This window comes from Neolamprologus multifasciatus, chromosome 20 (genome assembly GCF_963576455.1).
Source record: "Neolamprologus multifasciatus chromosome 20, fNeoMul1.2, whole genome shotgun sequence".
NCBI lineage: Eukaryota > Metazoa > Chordata > Actinopteri > Cichliformes > Cichlidae > Neolamprologus > Neolamprologus multifasciatus.
The window spans coordinates 12,413,224-12,435,758 of NC_140458.1; the positions used below are offsets into that span (position 1 = coordinate 12,413,224).

Consider the following 22,535-nt stretch of genomic DNA (forward strand, 5'->3'; position numbering starts at 1 on the left):
ACTGCTTTCTTTCAACCTGGTATGTCCTGCCACCCCATGTTTGTCTGCAAGCTGATATCACACTTGGGATCACCAGAGCAGCTTGAACCTGATTTATAGCTCTCAGCAGTCCAGCCAGACCCATCAGTTATAGTTGGTGTCGCTGACAATCAGAGATACCGTTTTAGTTAAGCCTTCTATAACACCCAGCTTAGTAGAGCTTATCCTTTATAGGATATTATCACTCAGGCGCCCTGTCACTTGTGTCATCAGCACAGAGTCCAGGCTTGACACTAGTTTCCTCACCCAGCCACACACTTATCGGCATCCGTTACTGAGGTGTGTGGGCCTGATAAATGTCCACCCAGTTTCAGCAACTCTCGACAGAGGTCCCATTAAGATTCCTGTCTGTGTAGCGAGAGGCCTTGCCCCTTTGACTCTTGCTTTCATCACTCCGTAAGGCTATGTTGGTCTGTCAATCAGAGAGGACCCTGGGTGATCAGTCAGCCCCTCTTTAGGGGATGCTGGTCTGAGGAGCCATTAGAGAGCAGGCAGCATAGACAGACTGGCCAAAAACTGATGAGAAACAGAGGAGCAGCAGAGCCTGAGGTAGTAAGTGGAGGGGAGGTGGGAGGGTTGGCGTGTAGTGGGGGGTAGAAGAGTAAGCGGTGGATGAGCTGAATGTGGATTGTGAAGGGAGGGTGGTTCTGTTTTCTATTTGTGAGGATTAGGTTGACAGATCTGTATTTAGTTTCTTTGGGCCTCTAGCTGCAGCTAATCCCCCTCACCTGCAGCGGCCGCCCCCCCCCCCTTTCTTTCCTCTGACCCTGCAGCCCCTTACTTCCCCCATGTTCCCCCTCCTGCCCAGCACAAACACTCGTCCCGAGACAAGCACATGACTCGTTGCACTCTGTCTCCTCAGGTTAGCGCCTCACACTCGACACAAATCTCTCTTGGGCCAAAGGAACAGCAGGGGCCTCAGGCTTTCTGGAACAGAAGAAAAAGGACCCCGGCAACCTGTGGTCTTCCACATATTAACATTTTTTCAGCTTGGGTGAGGGGTTGTTCCTCATCACTAAGAGATAGCAATTACTTTGAAATTAAGAGACATTACTACGGAAGCAGCTTGTCAAAGTCACTCAGGGGAAAGAGGGACCATTGGTAAAGCTGCACATTAGAAAATATTCAGGGTCAGGTCAGGGGCACGGACCTCTTCTCTTTAGATCCTGGCTCCCACACGCTCTGAGCAGGCCTTCACACTGTGGAAAAAAAAGACCACAGCGCCTCTCCAAACACACGCAGCATGCCTGCCAGCAATTCCAAAAGGTGGGGACTCTTGATGACCTAATAGTTGTAAAATCCAAGCACATTTTTCTGCTTTAATGAAGAGACTTGACTGCAGCACAATGCAACCAAGAGACAGAAACAGGTTCTGAAAGGTTGTTTATGAAGCAAAATGTGTAATTTCCTCAGGGTGTCGTATTTATTTAATGTCTTTTTAATGTTTGTAGCTTAAAACAGCTGCAAATAGGCAATAACTGTCTGATATAGTAAACTGAGCTCCTAACAAAAGAATGAGCAGCATTTGTACCATTTAAGAGAGCCTTAAAACACATGTTGGCCAGCATTATCGTTACGCACACAGTCATCATCAAAATTACATTTAAAAATCACTTCCACATGGCTAACAGAAACAATATATATTTGGCTTCTCACAGACGCTAACCACAACCAATTAAACTTGCACCCACCCTACGGAAACCACACACACACACGACACACTTTTGGACAAAAAGCAGCAAGCTCAGCGACACGGCTTTATGAATGTCACATAGGGTGCTGATGTGGATTTTTCTAGATTACCAGGATATGCCTCCTAATTTACACCACTGAGGTGTTAACTGGCCCACACACACTGGATCACTGGTCTTTATCTTTAACGGGAAGACTGGTAGGAATAAGTTTTAAACGTATGTAGTGATGTGCAAAAGACCTGAGCCACCCCTCATTTCTTTTTGTTTTGGCAGGAAAATGGGAAACAGGTGAAGGAATTAATTGAAACGTGCAAACATATACAGAGATACAGTTTACAAAGCAAAAACAGTTTGTCTGGTTCTAACCAGGTGAAAGTCAACATTTGGTATAACCCCCTTTATTCTTCAACACAGCCTGAACTCTTTTAGGCAAGCTTTCTTATGATATTTATAGTATTCAGGAATAGTTCTCTGCCTTCTTGACGGACCTTCTTGAAACTCTTTTTGGTCGTTGGCTGCCTTTTGCTCTGTTCTCTATCAAAATGATGCCTTTTTTCCACACCGCTTCAATAATGATGAGGTCCAGGCTCTGGGGAGGCCCATGCATGACTCATAGTGTTCCACTGTGTGTTTCTCTATCCAGGTATGCTTTTACTGCATTGGCAGTAGTGTTTGGGATCATTGTCATGTGGAAAAAAGAAAGTTCTTGTGTGTCATGCAATTTCCAGATCGGATTGCATTGTTGATTAACATCTCACAACACTTTTCTGCATTCATAATTTCATTGATTTTGACAGGATATCCAACACCTTGTTTTGCAGATGGCTTCAGACATGCACTGTGGCACCTCTGTCTTCAACTCTTCCATACAAATTGATGATGAGTTGAACCATCTTTAAACAAAAAAAATAATAATTGGAATCATTAGTTTTCAAAAGTTGAAACTGACAAAGTTGTATTTTTACTACAGCATTTGTATTCTATTTTTATCCTATTGTATATTTTATTCTATTATTGTACTGTATATAGTATTTTTATTTTATTCTATTCTGTACAGTTGTGTACAGTATTTTATTCTTATTGTATTCTAATTTTTGCTATGTAACTTTTGCACTGTCCACTTCCTGCTGTGACTTATCTTATCTTATCTTATCTTATTTTCTTCCTATTTGTTAAGAATATGGCTCCATGCCGTTCCTCTGCTCTAGATCATTTTTAGATCTGCCACTTCTTTTGTCCACCACTTGTCCAGTTTTCTTAAGGTCACAATGCACGCAGTACTGAGATATTCTATGTTTTCAGTTAATAGCTCTTTGGAAATCAACTTGTTTGTCCAAAAATGGTACTTTCTGTCTCTCAAACCATGTTGTCTTTTGGATTTTCCCTAAATTTAACAGAAGAAATTGAAAAGTATTTACTTCACAATGTGTGAAGTATCTAAAGTGTCTAAAGATGCAGTTTAAAATTGTCTCTTTGTCTGCCAAGATGTCTGTTAGGTGTCAGCACAACACTGTTCTACCTCTTGACATAAGTGAGTTTTTATGCTTGAATGATTCATAAGTCACTGTTAAGTGACCTAACAAAAAGCAGGCCTTCAGAAAACCTGGGGAACTATTGCTTAAGACCACTTTAAAAAAAAAAAAAAACTTAAAACAAAAAAGTCTGGAGAATGTAAGTGTTGCCTGTTTATCAGAATCACACAAGGCTGAAGTAGCATCACTTTTATTTATTTATTTAACTTTTAGTATCGGTCATTAAAAACGGCGTGATAGTGTTAGGAGACACCTCTTTTTTTACTTTCAAAAATCATATTAATTTAAAACGTTTATTATTAATATTAATCACTTTATCATTACTATTTGTTATTACTTTCACAATGTATCTATTTATAAGCTCAGTTTTGCTTGAATACCATGTAGAAATTCTTAGGGCAGAATAATTGTTGTAAATTAATTTATTCAAAACAAATACTACAGGTCTGAACTGCGTGATCGACACAAAAACGCGCGAGATTTCCGTAAAACATCCTTACGCGGGAATTTCTTGCAGGTAGATAACATGACATCTAGTAACAGGTAACATGATGGAATCCCGTGCGGCTCATTTTTGTTCTGAAATTGATAAGCTCCATGCAAAACTGTTGATCAACGTGGGAGTCACGACAGACTGGCAGCGTGCTGAAAGAGAAATCAACCAGTATGTTCACAGCGATCTGCTCCAACCGGCTAATAGCCAGTTACGCTAGCTTAGCTTATTCTCTGTGTAGTGCAACAGTATTCGCTCTGTGTGACTCTGTGTGGATGTTTTGAGGAGCCAAAGCGGTTTAATGTAACTGGTATTGCGGTTATATTTGATATTTAAACTCATATTGATGTGTATATATTCACAAAGAGCAGTTTATCTAGGGTTTACGCGACATTGTGTTTCGTAGTTGGCTAGCTGTGTACTTTACCAATTCACCATAGCCTGTCATTATGCCCTGTTATTATCCCAGTGTAATCAGTCACATGTAAAAATGTCTGCCAATCATGGGTAGTGTTAGTTAATTTGATTTTATCATGTACTTTACTTGAAACACTTTACTGTAGAAACAGTTATGTGTCCGGGAAGTATTTAAAAATGTGGTAGTTAGAAAAAAATTTGCACAAAATATGTTGAACTAGCAGGATAAAAATCATACACTGAGTTGCCCTTTTATTAGGTGCACCTGTTCAACTTCTAATTAAAGAAAATGTGTAGTTGGCCAATGATATGGCAGCAACTTGGTGCATGGAGACATGGTCAAGCATCAGGATATGCAGAGAACATTATGTGACTTTAAATGTGGCATAGTTGTTGGTGTCAGACAGGCTGGTCTGTAGGTCTGAGATATTTTCACACAATCATCTTTAGGGTTTAAAGAGAGTGGTGCTGAAAAAAGTAAATATCCAGTGAGCAGCAGTTCTGTGGGTAAATGCCTTGTTAATGCCAGAAGTCAGAGCCTTTGAACTGCTTTGAACCAACGGGAAGCTAATAATTCAGATAACTACTTGTTACTACCAAAGTGTGCAGAAGAGGATCTCAGTATATGCAACATGTCAAAACCTTGAAGCCGATGGGCAACAGCAGCAGAAGACCAGATTGGGTGCCACCCCTGTCAGCTAAGAAGAGGAAGCTGGGGCTACTGGCACACGCTCCTCTTGCCTTGTTTCAGTGGTTCAGACCGATGGTTGTGCAATAGTGTGGTAGAAAACGTGTTGGCACATTTTAGGGCTGTTAGTACCAACTGAGCAATGTTTAGTGTGTATTTTTGCTGACCATGTGCATCCCTTTATGACTGCAGTGTCCCTATCTTGTAATGGCTGATTCGAGCAGGATAACACACCATCTCACAACATTCCAGTTATCTCACACTAGTTGCTTGAACAAGACAATAAGTTCTCTGTACTCGGATGGCCTCCAAAGTCTCCCATGGGATCACCTTTATCCTGTGATGAAACATTTCCATCTTGATAAGAGTCGTTTCTTACAGTCTGAAGATGACCGTGAATGATTTGATGAATATGAAAATGATTTCAAACTTGACTGTGGCCTTTGCAGTCACAAGATCTCATCTTAATGGAAGAGCTAGAAATTTTAGACTAATCTGGCTTATTGTGATTTCCAGCACCATCATCATAATACCAAATGAGGGAATAACTTTGCGATGATGGTTCAGTTATAGAATCAGTGCCAAAGCACTTAAAAGGTGTTTGCATAAGACATTAGAGAACTTTAACACCAATAAGGTATTTAGTGATTTATAAAAGTATATATTTTTCCCCTTTCAGACACTTAAAGTAAACAGATTTTCCTAGCAGTTGTCATGTCTAGTTAATAATAATAGTTCTTACTGAAATAATGATAATGTGTTTTAAAATTAATCTTGTTTTATTGTTACAAAAATTCCTCAGCACAGCTGGTGGTTGTTTGTTTCTTTCCAAACAAGTTTTTGCCCACAGGGAGGCTGCTGAGTGCCCTCTGGTGAACAAAATATGTAACATCAACAGAAATAATATGGTTGAAGGGTGTTTCTCCTGTCTCTTCTTTCCTTTTTACATTTTTGTTAGTTGGTCATTTAAAATTCCAAAATCAATATATTAGTAATTATATCGACCCCATTGATCTATTGGGCTCTATAAGACAATTTAAGTTGCTTTATCCTCTAATTTGTTAGCCATTTATAAATACATTTCTTTTATCCAATTTTACATTATAGGTGAAATTTTGTAATAATGATGAATTTAGAAAGTTGAATTTTTAGCCTCTAAAGATTTATTATTAAACACACAGCTGGTTGAAGTAACAATTAGAATAATCTGGTTAGAAATGACAGTGATTCAAAGCTGGGTGCCATGGGTACTCACAATGAACAGCATTGCCTGATGGTATTATATCATTTGACAGCAGTGTGATGTAGCTTCTAATTTAGGTATTTATTTAAATCAGAAACAGTTTCTTTGATTTTCCTAAATTCTGCTGGTTGCATATTATTATAAAAGAGAATCACAGTCCTAGACTACAATTGGTCTTTGACATGAATTGTAGAATTGGTTGTCTGTTTGGAAAAAGTTTTCTTGTGATATTATAACTTCATTTAGTATTTCTATTTCCAGCCAGGAAATTTTAAACCGAATTGAAAGCATAATCCTGGAAATAGTCACCAGTCTGTCCAAAGCTGAGGCCCCTGTCCTGGTGCTGCCCAACAGATCCAGCTGGGCCAACATAAGGTATTTTGATTTAAACATGCTGTAGCATGGCAAGTTTCCCTCCACACATGTAATCGCTCATTTATTTTAAGCCACATGACCTTTGGGAGATGGCACAAGCCAAAAGTAATCGTGTGTAAAGCCACACAGGATTATTTCATTGTTATTTAATTTCCCTTAAAGAGATAAATGCAGACTTTTGCTCTGTTTGAATTTTTAGATGGGGTTTTTCAAGCTGACCATGGGGTCAACCAGGTGGTGGAAATCAAAAGCTTCTGCTTTGATTCAGAGAAAACCTAAAAGAACTTCCTGCTGCTAAAAAGATGACAGACTGATAAGGAATTGAAAAGCACAGCATTTGTCAAGAGGCTTTAATGTGACTAGGATGTGGAGACCTTATGCTTAGAACAAAGACTGTCTGATCTCAAATAGATCAAACCTTGCTACAGCTTAAATCACATTCTGGCTCAGCCATTTTAAATGGAACAGTGCTACAGGTAGCCCTCGGGGTGTGGGGAATTTTAGATAATTTGCAGGTGGGAGCTAATGTTTGAAAGCGCTGACTGTAAATGTAGCACACACAGTCTGTGCAGATGCTTTTTTTTAATGGCCTCTTTTGTTACTTTGTTTACATCATGAAATCATAAATCTTTTTTTGATTGTTTCCCACTGAAGCTTTGACAGTGCCATTGGGCTTCAGATGAGTTCAAGACAGTCTGTCACCACCATTAGGGCCGACTGCCCTTCATCTGTCACTAAATTTGGTGAGAAGATGAACTGTTATGTTTGTTTTTTAATTTTATTTGTTAAGCAACATCTCTGTTTTTGAAGTTCTTTAACACAGTTGTATGGTGCATATGGATTTCATTTGTATTCGTTGTGAACATATGCATAAACTGCACAAATGTCAGTAAAAGTCAGAGCTAGTTTTAGGTGACAAATTGGCAGAGACGTAACATGTTGCCTTTTTGGGATCAGTTTTACGGCATGGATACAGAATGTGTTGTTTAAATCTCTGATATATTGATGTAGTGTTTAAGGTTTAATTAGTTTTTGTTTTTTTTGTTTTTTTTCCCCCCAAATCTGTGTTATTCTTCAAAGCCCAGATTCTCAAGATTCTCTCAGTCATCTACAGGCTTGTCCAGAGCAACTCATATGCTACAAAAAGGTTCTTTATAATTAATCCATACTTTACTAAAGCCAACATATAGATACCCTTGTTTTTCATAGGAATGCTTGACCTTCACTTTATTTTTTTTCACATAACAGTGTTTGTCTCCACAGAGACATCTATTACAACAACACAAAGCTCTTTGGTTCACAGAAAGCTGTTGATAGTATCGTAGATGACATCTCCTGCATGCTAAAGGTTCCTCGCAGATCACTACATGTGGTGAGTGTGCATGTCCGTGTTAGCGCGCGATGCGGTTCACATGATTGTGTGGTAGAAAATATTGAAAACTTGTAGAAAAATTCCTTTGGATATTAGTTCAGCTCCCACAGATGAAGTATGTTAGTTTAGGATGGTATTTTACTTTTGTTCTGCTTCTTGTCCCAGGAAACACCTGTGGAAAACAAACAGCTCTTTTGATCAAAGAGAAATAAAATTAAAGTTGAATTCAGGGGCCAGTGCTTGAAATAGCGCATCCCTTGTATGTGTGTGATAATACATTGTATGGGCTTGTGCTAAATTCTGTAACTTATCTGTAACTTTGTTGCTAGTTGGCCACATCCAAGGGATTGATCTCAGGTGACCTGTGTTATATGGAGGAGGACGGCACGAGGATTGACTGCCACTCCAGCTCAACTGTAAGCACCACTTTAATGCTTCTTTGCCTGATTTAGTGTTTGTTTTTGTCGTGGGGCATGGTCTGTGGTGCCGTGCAGGGAGGGCAGACCTGCACGGCATCCTTAATCACGCCCGCCTAGTTAAAAAGTCGGGGACTCAAGGGTTGGTGGGTTGTGGTGTGACAAATATTGAATAAAATGGCTCAAACCTACGATCCCTGGACCCGCCGTGTCTCATTCACACCACAGTTTTGTTTTTTTGTTTTTGTTTTTAAATGACACTGCAACAAGAAACAGTACATCATTTATAGCTGGATTTTTGGTTTACTGTACTCCCCAAGAAAGTAACTGTAAGTCTGAGCTACGGAAGCCAGGCGTCCTTTTTTATTTATATAGGTTAATACCACCATACATGAAATTTCTCCAGGGGCCTTTAAAATATTGACATTATCTGACCATACACCAAATATAGTCAAAATACAGCTCAGGGAACAGAACCAGCCCTTAAAAGTGAAATCTAAATAACCCCTCAAATGTCAGTAAAAGGCAGCATTATGTTAATGAATCTGTACTAAATCTGAGCTGCTATTTAAGTCGATTCCAACAGAGGGCGCTCAGTTTATACTGTACGTGCAAACAGACTTTTACTGTTTTACTGATGGCTAAATGTCCTTCTCTGCTCTGTATTTAATTTTGTTTTTCTCCTCTCTGCTTAACTGATCTCAGCTGATTGCAGTGCACAGGAAAAATGTTTATTGATCTATCATTGTTTTAATTTCTATCCACCCATTGTGCACATAATTGAAGAAGCTGTATAATGTAGGCAATAATATAATTTTAAGAGTAATGTGATTACGGAATTTAGTACAGTAATGCTTTGCATTTGTGTGTCAAAGAAAAATGTAATTTAATCATAGTAGCCTTTTGCTTACTTTTTTCTAAAACAGTCTGGCCCTCCGAGGATGAAATGTTGCCATAGATGTTTGATACGGCTAAAAGCCTTCATTAAACTAGGACAAAGATTAGGTTCTGCTTGCTCGATGGACAGGCATGAAATGGACTATGCTTAGTTCGACGCTACAGCTGTGGAAATGTGAGAAACATTTGGCTTATTTAGCAAAACCATCCTAATGACCTCGTGCTCACTGGGTTCAAACTTTTTATTACAGTGGTAGAATGTAAAGCCAGTAATTACAGGAAATTATCTCATTGAGTAATGACTCAAGCCTGCCACGTGCACCACAGACTGATAGTCAACACTTTGTTTGCCGCTATTCTGCTAGGGTTGTGAGCAGCTAGAGCCACTATGTCAATAATGTCACTGAATGAGAGATGGGCATCACAGAGGCACAGGCAACCATTGTCCCACAAAAAAACATTCCAGCTAATCTACTGAAGCCCAGTGTTGCACATCATTGTCTAGCATTTATTAGTATTAAAAGATTTAATCTAAAATAAATTCTAAATATAAATCCATAATATAGATAACCTGTATGTGATTCCCATCAGTAGATCCAAAGGGTTAATTTTCATTGTAGACAGCATAACGACAACCGTTTTCTTCCAAGAAAAAGATGAACAGTAAATTCAGCTAGCAATACAAAGCACTTAGACTGCTTTGCAGGGGGAAACTCAAACTTTTTTTGTCTGTGTGTCATTGTTGCATTTTACAGCATATCATTGCCATTTTTTCTTCAGTTATTAAAATTAAATGCCATGTAATAGTGCAATTTTTTTTTAAATGTATTTTTTTTTTTTTACTTCTCTATTCTTTTGCCTTCAGGCTGTCTCAGTTTCATCGAACATCAGTGGAATTAAAAGTATGCTTTGTAATCTGTTTAAGAAGCTACTTTCATGTTTTGTCCCATGATTGTAAGTCTATCATTGCAGCTGTCGTCCTTGACCTTTTTCAGATATTGTATCATCTGCAAAATTTGTCATGATCATCGAGAAGGATGCGACATTCCAGAGACTGCTGGATGATGACTTCTGCACAAAGATCTCCCCTTGCATCATTATCACAGTATTTTTCTGTGTCTGCTTTTGATCTGAATGTTGTCTTCTTTCAGAAAGAGCAGTCTTAGTAATCTGTTTACTTAATCATTGTGTTTGTGTGAATCAGGGTAAAGGTGTGCCAGATGTAAACAGCAGGCTGATGGTGAAAAGGCTTTGGGATGAGCTGCACATCCCCATCTTTGCCCTCGTGGATGCTGATCCTCATGGTATAATTCATCTGCTTGAATACTTAAGCTGTCGGACATACTTTGCATTTTTCCACACATTTAACAGCATTTCAGATCCACACACAGACACAGCTGGGTTGCATGTCTCGCTAAGCCAACAAAAGTTAGCACCTGTCCACTGCGTCATGGTGCCTAGTCTAGCTATTATTCCCGTTGGTGTGTTGTTGGCTCTGTTTCCATCAGCCTCCATACCACTAAGTTTTTTGCCGCTGCGTGGCGAGACACATATGTAATGCTTTACTTTGTTCTAAGATCACATCACAGAGGATAATTGCTCTGGTATGCAAGTGATTGCAGCGTCTCTCTGTCCCTCCCTCTGATTTTCCCAGGCATTGAAATCATGTGCATCTACAAGTATGGATCAGTGGTGAGTCCTGTTATGCTGTTATTCCTGTACTCTGCATTATCCAGTGTAGCCTGTTGAATGTCTCTCTGTTAGCACGTTATAATCATGCACCTCTTTACATAAAAAGAATCAGTCATGCATGTTAGAAAATAAAACAGACACGCTATGAAGTGAAACTGTTATGCGATTGTGTGACAATCGCATCACTTTTGACCTTTGTGAGGCTTTTGTAGTCATTCTTGTTTCATTAACTTCATTGTAAACATGTGTTGGGGTTCGCTGTGGTATGAGAGTACAGCACTGATTATCTGTGTGTTTGTTTTCTGTGTAAGCATGCTATGTGTATTTGATGTGTGCGTATGTGACTGGGTGTGTATGCGTCGGTTTATCCGCAGGCAATGTCGTTTGAGGCCCACAGTCTGACCGTCCCCAGCGTTATGTGGCTAGGCCTCCTCCCCTCTGACCTACAGAGGTTTGGACTGAGCATTCGCTACTTCCTACTTCCTCCTCCTGCCTCTAATTGGGATTATATTCTGGGGAAGTTTAGATTGTTTGCTTTGGTTTCTGTTGCTGTTGCCATCACTTCCCCCCCCCCCCCCCCCCCCCTTCATGGAGCTCTTTGCAAAAACATATTGAGTTTTAAGTATACACCCACTTGAACAAATTTGGGCCAAAAGAAAATTTCTGACATACATTAAATTGTAGTCTATTCGGTTTTTCTTTTCTTTTTTTCTTCTTTTTTTACTTGGCTGAACCTACACATAACCTCCTTTCTGGGAGTCTGTTTAAAAAAAAAAAAAAAAAAAAAGGGGAACGAAACATTCTTCAGGGATAACATCCATGAACTGAAGTCACTTATATATATAGGTTTTTAAATCTAAATTTTATTTTTTAGGTTGCGGGTTCCCAAGGACGCTCTGATCCCACTTACGAAGAGAGATGAAAGCAAACTCTGCAGCCTCCTTGAAAGGCCGTACTTAACCAGCCAACCAGAGTGGATGAAAGAGGTGAGTGAAGGAGGACGCCAAAGAGGAAAGTGCTGCTGTTTATGTAGGAGGATAGATGAAACTGTTTGTAGAAATATGTGGGATGGGAAGGAAAGGTATCTGAAAGGTATGATTCTGAGCTTTGAAGGATTTTTCTATCTACATATGGATTAATATGGTTGATTTGTCCTGTGTGAAGTCCAATACATTTTATTCTCTTTAAGAAACCAGTTTTTTCTGGGTTGTTTTTTTTCTTGCCTGTCAAGAGCCAAATATACAAAAGCTTCCAAAGCTCATGGTACTACATAAAGAATTAATGACATTAAATCCAGAATATTACAAAATCTAATTTTTAGACTGGAGGAATCTGGAGGTCTAATTTGTGAGAGAAGCAAGCTGAAGCAGTCCAAAGTCTGAAACATTTCCTCTCCCAGTTAGAACAACATTTCGGTGCAGTTAGTTACAGTCTCTGGGTTTAGTTTGCTTATTGTTTATTTGAAAGAATGTAACATGAACCATGCCACACACCACAGCATTTATAGTCTAAGTTAATTTGCAATCCCCGTCCCTAAAACGCTCTTTAAAACACAGAATACTGAGCAACACATGCATGAGAGTTAACAAAAAAAATGTATAAAATGTGATACATAAATTAAGAAACACAAAACTCTAGATGGAATAGGTGTAATAAACTAAAAAGTAATCAATTTTAGAACAATAAAGCACTGTAAGACAAGAAGCAGACAATTCTTCGTGACTGCAGGACTGATCTACTTTTAAAAAACTGCTTCAGTTTTAGGGTTCCTGTTTGAGTTCTGCAGCTAAGGAATTCCACATGTTGATTAGCTGAATGGAAAACAAAAAAAAGCTGTTTATCCAAATGAGCATTTACGTAATGGCGCCTTACAATTCCTACAAGATCCTCCACGTGTTACTGAGCCCAAACATTTAAGGGAAACCACAAGGTCACTGAGCACATGGGCAGCCTGATTATTTTATCCAACAACAAAATGAGCAAAAAAATAAATAAATACAAAAACATAACAAATAAGAAGCAGTTGAGCACAATACAGGTTGGTTATCGCTGTGTGTCTTGCGAGACTGTGGAGCTGCGCTCTTTGTGGCGGTACTGCGACTGGACAGGCAGATACGGGAGTGGCGGTCTTTCTCACTGTGAACACAAGTGTAGTCTGACGCTGGTCTCTGCAACTGTTGAGATCTTTCTCCTGAAATTCTTTGCACACATTTGGATGCCTTTATGAGCTGAACTTTCTATAAGCTGATTGTTGTGATACTACAACTTTCCAAGTGTTCAGATCAGTGCCCATGGCCTTAGGATCCTACAGCTTCCAACTTATAACACCGTGAGCCTCTGTTTCAACAGGGTATACATGCTAGAGATTCACACGCTCTCTGGGACTGTGTGTGTGTGTGTGTGTGTGTGTGTGTGTGTGAGTGATACACTAGCAAATTTAAGTGGAACTCAACTTTGGAAAGCCAACTTACCAAAGATTAACTTTGACAGGGCAAAGCGGAATTTGGTGAGCGAGAATCCGGATCTGGTCAAACAAAATTGTCCCACTTTGACCACAAAACTCAAAGCTTTGCCTCTTTTCTCCCTCAGTACACTCATCCAACCCTGTGAGATGTTTTTTGGCAGTTCTGTTGTAGCAATAAGAAAAAAGTTGATTGGATGAATGAATATAACTTGTTAATTTAAAAAAAAATAATAAAAAGGTCAGGCCTTGAATTTTCTCCATAAGCACAGAGCAAACCTATCGCATTGAACATTTTGATCTTGTGCCGCACAGTAGAGGAATGTTTGTGAGAGGACTGTTAGCTTCCTGGAAGTTTGTAACAGCTATTTTCCATTGCTGAGTGTCTGTTGTGCATCTATGATTTGTCTGTTTGCACAGCTTCCTGTCTGATCCAACTAAAATTGTGTGTTGCTGTTTTTGTAGATGAAACTGATGCAGCAAAGTAAAGTAAAGGCTGAAATACAGTCTTTGACAGCTATAGCTCCTGACTTCCTCACACAAATCTACCTGCCCAACAAGCTGCGCTATGGAGGCTGGATATGAGCTCAATGCTGCCACTTAGTGGATGAGTAAGTGAACTGCTAAAGTTGCTTTGAAGCCTGAAGAGTGGTATTAGACGTAAATTGTCAGACAAATTAAAGTATTAACTTCAGTTTGTTAGTTTGTAGTGTTTGGATATTTATTCACCTTTCTTTGTGTATATTGGATGCAGTTGTTTGAGAAGTGTAATTAAAACCTCCGTGATCCCACTGATGAGTGTTTCCACTTTGTCTTCATTAGCATTGCTGATATTCCCAAGATGTTTGTGTGTACTTCTAAAGTGAAACCACTCTGTTGTACAGTAGATTTCCCCCCCCCCCCCCCCCCCCCTCTTCCAGCAAGGCTTTGCGGACATCATAGCCACTGACGTCTTTGGCTTCTGATGCAAAAACCACAAGTGTGCTCAAAACAATTTGGTGGTTTGTAATTGCAGCACAGTATCTGATTCATTCACAAAGGCACAGCAAATCAAGTCATGCTGCTGCCCTATAATCTGCTTTCCAGCTGTTGTAGATGGTGTGCATTAAAATTCAAATCCACTCATGTCATGAGCTTCACCAGAGAAAGAAGATGTAAATAAACATGCAGCTCTCTGCTTGACTTTGGTCAATCAGTGTCACAGACAGTACTTTTTTTTTTTTTTTTTGTGAAGGATATGATTTCTTGCTGAGCGGTAGTAACGGGTAGTTAGCTCTGTAAGTGTTCAATAACATTGTTATTTTTTGTAACTTTCCCTCTACACCAATACAGTGACTTTTAACCATCAAGATGTGATTAAAGTGCAGACTTTAATTCATGATGTTCAAAAACAGCAATGCATTAGCTGTTTATGGATTACAGCCATCTTTTATACATAGTCCCCTGTTTTCAGGGTAATTAGAAAATTAACTGGCGAGCAGTTTCACAGCCAGGCAAGGCCTGTTTGTTTTCATTATCCACTGGCAAATTAAGCAGATAAAAGATCTGGATATTTTTTTTCCAAGGGTTGAAATCTCATTTGGTAGCTGTTCACTAGAACTTAGATTCAAAGACATGTTGATCTATGTGAATCATGAAACTGAAAAAGCACAATAAAGTTAAATACAAATAAAATGCAGGACTGACCAATCTGATGCATTAAAAATGAATGGACTGACGAACTCCATAACAACAAAAAAGTGGATGACCCTGAATCATTTGCTTGGTTAAGAAAAACAACGTCACAGCATTTTGCCAAGTGACGCTAATGAGGATGTAGCCGAGCCATTGTTGATGTCTACGAGAGAGGCCTTCATGAATGTAAATAAAAATGGTTTACAACAAGGCGCAAACTACTGGCTGCACTCAAAAACAAGGCCAGAATAGATTTTACCAGAAAAAAAGACACTAAAAGAAACTGCAGTTTGGGGGGGGGAAAGTGAATAGATAAAACCAACTACGAATGATTAGAAGAGATCTGAAGCATACCATATCATACGTTTGCTGTGGTGGACACAGTTTTATGGCATGGCTCATGATAGAATTGGGCCTACAGTGTTTATTGATGATGTGATCGCTGATAGAAGGAGCGGCATGACTTCTCAATTGTTCACGGCTTTACTCTGTTCAGATTCAGTCAAATGCTGCAAAGCTGATCACACAGACCCTCACAGTGCAAACAGATAATGATCCGAAGCATACTACAAAAGAAACCCAAAAGCTACCAAAGAAGTGTGATGTTCTTAAATGACCAAGTCAGTCACTTTATCTCAACCTAACAGAGGATGCATTTCAGTTATTGATGACACAAAGTGAACAGTAAAGACCTGGCAGAGTATCTCAAGTAGAGAAACACCATTTGGTGACGTCTGTGTCTAACAGTAACTTTGTGTACATTTAGATTGATACATAGAAATGCGTCATATTTGCATAAACTCAAAATTATTAGGGTTATGACAAAATAAAAGAAGATATAAAAAAGAAAAATGTGAGAATTCAAGGACGACATTAAATCAAGGCACACAAAAAGTATCCATACCGAAAATCTAGTAAAAGTGCGTTTGGTTTAACAGACGTAAATTGAAGCCAAAGGCAATAGCCCCACCTGCTGGCAGTACGAATCACTACACCCTTATGAGACGCGTGTTCGTCGCCGCCATATTGCAGCGGTGTTTCTGAGCAAATTCAAACTGGATGACCAGAGTAACATTTATCATGTAGGTACTTATCTTACAATATTTAACCGTCTGTGTTTTAATTTCGACAATTAGAAATAATATTTGTAGTCTGCACAGTGTTGCAGGTTTCATGAAGTGGCAAACATTATTTTCCGTAATACATACTGTACAAAATCTGGAGTATTTGTTTATATTTACATGCGCAGCTGCTGATGCAATTTTGCTGACGTATGTGTGTAATTTTTACAACTGCTGATCTACTTTCAGTGCAAACAAGGAGGCGATTTTGCTTGAAATGTGGAACCGCCAGACTTCCTAAAGTTTTATGTTGTTTTTGGTGTTCGTTACAGTCATGTGTGTATGTATTAAGCTCTCTATTTCCACAAAGTTAAACAAAATACTATACTACTTTACTAAAACAAATATAGTCTTATGTTAGACCAATAGAAAAAAAAAGCAATTAACAAAAAATAAAGATACGCACATATTTTGTAATGAATTAATTTGACAAAGTATCATTCATAGTGGCTACAAAGTGTTCTGTTAAACTAACCAAACAGATGAAAATATTATGAGTGCTTTAATAACACATGGGATCCTGTCTTTGCAGGCGCAGGCCATCTAGAGATAAGACTTTCCCGCACCAATATGGCTGCGTCTATGTATATGCGCTGTCGTTAAGAAATGTAAATAGCAAAATATATGAAACTCTTCTGAATATATTACACTGTTGCCTAATTTTTCGTAATTATTTTCCACGTTTTTTGTGGTGTACTATTATTTGTTCTTTAAAAAAAACGTCAGCGAACGTAACGTCCTCTGATTGGGCTGCAGGACCATCTTCCACTCGCTGAGTGACTGTTAGAGGGCGTGCTTTTGCTTTTGCTTTTGCCACACACACTGTAGCTACCTAACCTGCAATGTCAGCTGCTGGATTTTGGTAGAACACCATTTTAATTCAACAGGATAAACCAGATTTTTGTAAGATCAAAGTAACTGAAAGGTGGGATAACTGGAGCTTTTATCAGTAGCTACTTTCAGCTTTAGTCTCTTACAATATGAAAGACCCTGCCTTGACCCTGTTTTGTGGGAAACTCCGACTGTTGCTGATATGTATCTGCATTCATCTGAACAGCTGCTTTCTTCTCTGCTTTAGATATGACCAAACTGTTGCATTAGTGAAAGTGGTTCTTGAGGGGCCTTCCTTTTTCCATTTATCAAGGACAGCTGACCACAGAATGAAATCAGGCTCCTATAGCTAATCTTTACTTTGTGGAATATATAGCTAGATAGATAGATAGATAGATAGCGTAGTTGTTAGACTACACGCCTTTGGAGCAGAGGATCACAAGTTCGATCCTGGGGCGTCTGTATCCAGTAAGGGTCCTAAGGCTAGACCCCCTATGCTAAGCAAGCCTACCGCAGACATGAGCGAAACAGATAAACATGAGCGAAACAGATAAATATGAGCGAGACAGATAAATATGAAGGCATGCCGGCTCGGACATCGCCCGGATCAACAAGGTCCATGTCAGGTGTTGAGGAACCAGGGCACCCTGACTAGAGGTGGGCTACTGGAACAAGAAGGCATCGGTGGGCAAGAGACGAAAACAGGGCAATGACAGCAATGACATTGGAATGTCATTCGGTATGGTAACAAAGGTAGTCAGAACGGAGGGGATCAAACTACCAGAAGGCAACATTGCAGACAGTTACAAGTACCTGGGGATCCCGCAGGCGAATGGGAACCATGAAGAGGTAAGAACAAGATCTGGGCAATCAACACCTACGCCCTGCCCGTGATCAGGTACCCTGTAATAGGCTGTCCAAAGGAGGAGTTAGAAGCCACTGACATCAAGACAAGAAAGCTGCCAGGTAAGAAAGCTCCTTTTTCGCTGTATGCTAAGGGTTTTCCGCTTAGCATACAGCACCCTGAGGCTGTATGCTACTTAGCAGGGTGCTGCTTAGCATACAGCACCCTGAGGCTGTATGCTAAGCGGAAGGAAGGGGGCCGGGGACTGGTGAGTGTCAGCACCACAGTCCAGGATGAGACAAGGAACATCCACGAATACATCACGAAGATGGCCCCATCTGACAGCGTGCTCAGTGAATACCTCAGGCAGCAGAAACCCAAGAAAGCGGAGGAAGGCGAGGAACCATCATGGAAGGACAGGTATGTACCACCAGCAGATATCCAGAAATCCTACCAGTGGCTGGACAAAGCTGGACTGAAAGACAGCACGGAAGCACTAATCATGGCAGCACAGGAACAAGCACTAAGCACAAGATCCATTGAGGCTGGGGTCTATCACACCAGGCAAGACCCCAGGTGCAGGCTGTGTGAAGATGCTCCAGAGACAATCCAGCACATAACAGCAGGGTGTAAGATGCTAGCAAGGCATACATGGAACGCCATAACCAAGTGGCCGGCGTAGCGTACAGGAACATCTGTATAACCTGGAAGTCCCGGGGTAAAAATGGGAGATGCACTCCATAATCGGAGCACTAGGTGCAGTGACTCTCAAGCTAGGCGAGTGGCTCCAGCAGATCCTGGGAACAACAGCGGAGATCTCTGTCCAGAAGAGCACAGTCCTAGGAACAGCTAAGATACTGCGCAGGACCCTCAAGCTTCCAGGCTTCTGGTAGAGGACCCGAGCTTGAATGATTGACCGCCCACAGGGGCGAGTGGGGAATTTTTTTAATATATTGGTTACCCTCCTGCCTTTCCCCAAGGGTTTTAATATTTCTTTTTCGCCTTTTCTTATAGACTCCCTCATATGGATGCAGTAATCCGCTGATAGCCCTTTCTTAAATTTTGGGCCCAATGTTTTCTTCCACTTGTGTGGGAGGTCATCACTGGTGAGTTATGCACTAAAGTGCCCAGTGATGACTGACATGGCCTCCAGTCCTCTGTCCAGAGCCTTGCCCTCTTCAGCGTTCGTGTGTGTTCAGTGATCTGATTGTAATAGAAATTTTGACTCCAGATCCGAAATGTAAATTGAAGTTGCCCACAGGACACTTTACTCCCATGGCCTCAGGCCAGCTGTTCAGGCTGTGGGCTCTAAATGCCCTTTTCTGACTGCAGAGATGGTGCAGAAAAACAATAGGTGAAAGGTCATTGTTTTGAGTATGCACAGTTTAGTGACAGTTCATGTGCATACCTGAGGAATGTCATGCATTTAAAGACTGCTGAATGGGCCATACTTGAATAAGAAAAACGAACATGAAGTTATCAGTTGTGGATCTTATCGGGGCACACGAGGCCAATGCAGTGGAGCCAGAAAAACCCTTATCTTCCAGTGTCACACCTGACACTACCTGGATGTAAGCGGATTCTTCTATTGCACAATTATTTTCAAAGGGAATAAAACTGATTTGAAGTTTAAAACCCTTCTTCCACAATTGTTTTTTTTTTTCATTATGAACTACCTGACCTGCCTGGGAAGGATGCAGCACAGCTGTTCACTCTCTGCTTTGTAGCCAATGACTCTACATAGTTTACCCTGTCAAAGATGCTACCAGCTACTTCAATTTTGGCTTAAACTAATAAGTGACCTAAAGTTGAATGTCTTTGAATGGTTACACATTTTCTTATTTTGATTGAAATGTATTGGAGAGATTTTTTTCTTTCTTTTGTTTATTCTGCAAGGTTGTGAAATTTACTCGAAAGCCGGAAACCATGCGTCAGTGATTCAGGGTTTAAGAAACAGCTGGGCTAAAAAGTTTATATCGTCACAATGACGCCAACCGCCTACAAGAGCTACTTGAGAAATCGGACTCCTCCTGTAGCGACTTCCACAGTCGCTAGAGGCCGGGGATGGAGCCTGCCTATTTGCCTGACGCGCTGTCAACTGTACGCAATAATGCGAGAGGTAGAATTGTTTGCTTGTTTATTATAGTGCTTACAGAGTAATGTCATCTCGCGATTTGGACTCTTACAACGTCACAGGCTCTAATGTAACAAGGCGAAACATGTTGTGCAGCGGTCAACAAAAACTACGGCTACCCAGCCCTCCTCTCTGTTAAAAATCAAAACCAGTGAATGACAGACTGACAACGCCCTCTTAATGTCACCGCTAGCACCCACGTGACTCCCATTACACATCACCATAGCAACCAAACAAATAAAAACCCAGTGATCATCAAAATTCAATACATTCAATTATGGCTCCTACACCTCCACTTCAAAAATCGTTGCCTTTGAGGCTGTCCGTTCAATGGATGGTAAGTACGTGGTCCTCTTAGTGTGAAAGTCTTTAATTGGGCTTTTAAAATGTTCAGCTATTCTTTTTAATTAGAATGTACAGGATTTCTAGAAGTTTCTATTGCTCTCTGTGTAAGTGGATTCAGTGAAATCACACATCTAATACACGTCAGGGTCAGCAATGAATAAATAAATGCAAACTGTTGATTTGTATGAATAAAAATATTTTAATTTTCAATGCCGTGCTCTCTGCAGGAGCAGTGTGCCTACTTGAAGGGATGTGCAACGTTGCCCACATGTTTGGTGCTATTACATTTGTGGATGAATTGCATGCTAGAGGATTATAAGGCCCCAGAGGAGGAGGGATTGAAGACAGAGATAAAGTCATGAAAAAAATGGATATCATCTCTGGTACACTTTGTAAGTGGACACTTCATCAGTGAGAGCAAACATTTTCTGACAGCTGCTGCATAGGTTTTATAGAGGATTTAATATCCAGCTATGGCAATCAGCTGTTTTGGTGGCTGTATTGCCAGCACCAGCCCCTGGTGGACACAGTGCCCTGTTGTGCTGCAGGTTTCTTCTCTACCAAGTCTCTGCCCCCATGCTGTTGGCAGGGGAATACATTAAGATCCTGAAAAGTGAAGAAGGCCAGATGCTCAGAAGGAAACATCAGACGACTGTCAAGCTGCTTCGACAGATGCTGATGGATTCTGGCTTTTCCTGTGGTTCACTGTCCAAACCACATTATTCTTGTCCAAGTAAGAAAATTCATGCACATTATGCTGTTGCACGAATTGCCCATGGAATCTTTAGTTGACAGGACAGTTGGTTCTGAAACAGGCATTTGATGCCTGGATAATTTTTTTTTTTACCCTATACTCACTTAGTTACACTTAGTTAGGCCCACTTTGCTAGTAACAAGTTGGACTCGCTTTTGATTTTTTTTTATACTTATATGATTATATTTCATATTTGCATTTACAAGTAGTTCAAAAGGTGTACCTAATAAACTGGCCATGAGAGATTCTGTAAATTTCTCTTATAGAATGAGTTCCGTCTTACACTCAAAATTCAATTTGAGACTAAGACTGTGGGAAATGCAGAGAAGAACACTGTGGTTTGTGACACTATGACGTCTTGTGACAACATCAACGTTCAGGCGATTGACTACCCCGCCGTGGGTAAAGGAGAGGTGCTGCGCACTGCCCCCACAACAGACCACAATCCCCAGAGGATGCACTACTTTTTTAGTGTCAGTTTAACAATTCAGTTGCCAATCCTGTTTTTGTTGAGTTCTCCTTACCATATTGAAGTGTAAAATGCAGAAAAGTTGACTTTTATGCTCAATAATATGCCTGGCCATTAAGTAACAAAGATGATGAAAGGTATTACTTTAAAGCTTCATCAGATAGTGAACCAACTAATGGTTTAAAAACCTCGCTTATGATAGGATTATTTGGTCAGTATTTAAGCTGTTAAGGTTATCCAACATCTGTAATTCTCAGTCGTCACTGCATCTTTTGTGTTGCTTTGTCTTCACAGATCGGCTGATGAAACATGAAAGGAAGTGGGTTTGGACCTGAGGTCGCCCGCCTTAGCAGAGTGCAACTTCTGCCAGCAACTTCTTCACTTTGAAAGATGAGTGTGAGAGAGAAGTCTTACTGCAAAGGCCTCAGTCCCATGATATCAGCAGTTGCCTGACATCACCAAAAGCACTGAATTCTCACGATATTAAAGCTGTATTTTTTTTTTTTTAAATTTTAAATAAACATGCGGTCTGTGTGTGGTTAAAGCATCAAATACTGACCACAGTTTCCATCACAGAGGTTTTTATGTCAACATATATTTAAATAAATGATCCATGTTCCTAGTCTACTGGATTTCATATTTCATTCTTTGATTTTCTAATATTTTTAATTGTATTTCTTTTTAATAATATATTTGAGTATTCTGGGAAAAGGATGACAGCAGTGGACAAATATGTGGACAGATGTTCTTGCGTTCTTCTCAGATGAATCTTTTCAGCTGCTGTTTGTTGGAAGAGTTTTGTTACTCTACCTTTCACTTCAGTCTTGAACTGTGAATCCAATTATGACCAGGCCATAGTTTTCAAATCTTCTGTCATTCTTGGAGTGTAGAAACCTTTACCCCTAGTTCCATCTACTGTTTTCGCTCATGCATACATTGTACACATCAGCTTCAGCTGTTGCAGGCAGTGTAGTCCATGGCCATGTCAATCTCATCCCAACAAATTTGTTTTCATTTTATCTGGCCAATGATTTGCTGCCGATA

At 40.0% G+C, this 22,535-nt stretch overlaps 1 protein-coding gene across 5 annotated transcripts; it reads left to right on the top strand.

Moving 5' to 3' along the window:
• The first annotated feature begins 3,720 nt into the window (after nucleotides 1–3,720).
• spo11 (SPO11 initiator of meiotic double stranded breaks) lies at nucleotides 3,721–22,068 on the top strand. Of its 5 annotated transcripts, XM_085144934.1 has the most exons (14): nucleotides 3,735–3,929; nucleotides 6,368–6,481; nucleotides 7,136–7,224; nucleotides 7,562–7,628; nucleotides 7,730–7,853; nucleotides 8,183–8,269; nucleotides 10,032–10,068; nucleotides 10,162–10,271; nucleotides 10,371–10,470; nucleotides 10,821–10,858; nucleotides 11,233–11,309; nucleotides 11,733–11,844; nucleotides 13,785–13,930; nucleotides 21,786–22,060. In XM_085144934.1, exons 1-13 carry the CDS (start codon nucleotides 3,814–3,816, stop codon nucleotides 13,902–13,904), a joined length of 1,191 nt encoding a protein of 396 aa, XP_085001060.1. In that variant the 5' UTR covers nucleotides 3,735–3,813; the 3' UTR covers nucleotides 13,905–13,930; nucleotides 21,786–22,060. The 5 variants fall into 5 exon arrangements, with proteins under 5 accessions (XP_085001062.1, XP_085001064.1, XP_085001060.1 ...); XM_085144936.1 differs by lacking the exon at nucleotides 21,786–22,060 and having other exon boundaries at nucleotides 3,721–3,808; nucleotides 13,785–14,114; XM_085144938.1 differs by lacking the exon at nucleotides 13,785–13,930 and having other exon boundaries at nucleotides 3,734–3,929; nucleotides 21,786–22,068.
• Nucleotides 22,069–22,535: the final 467 nt, after the last annotated feature.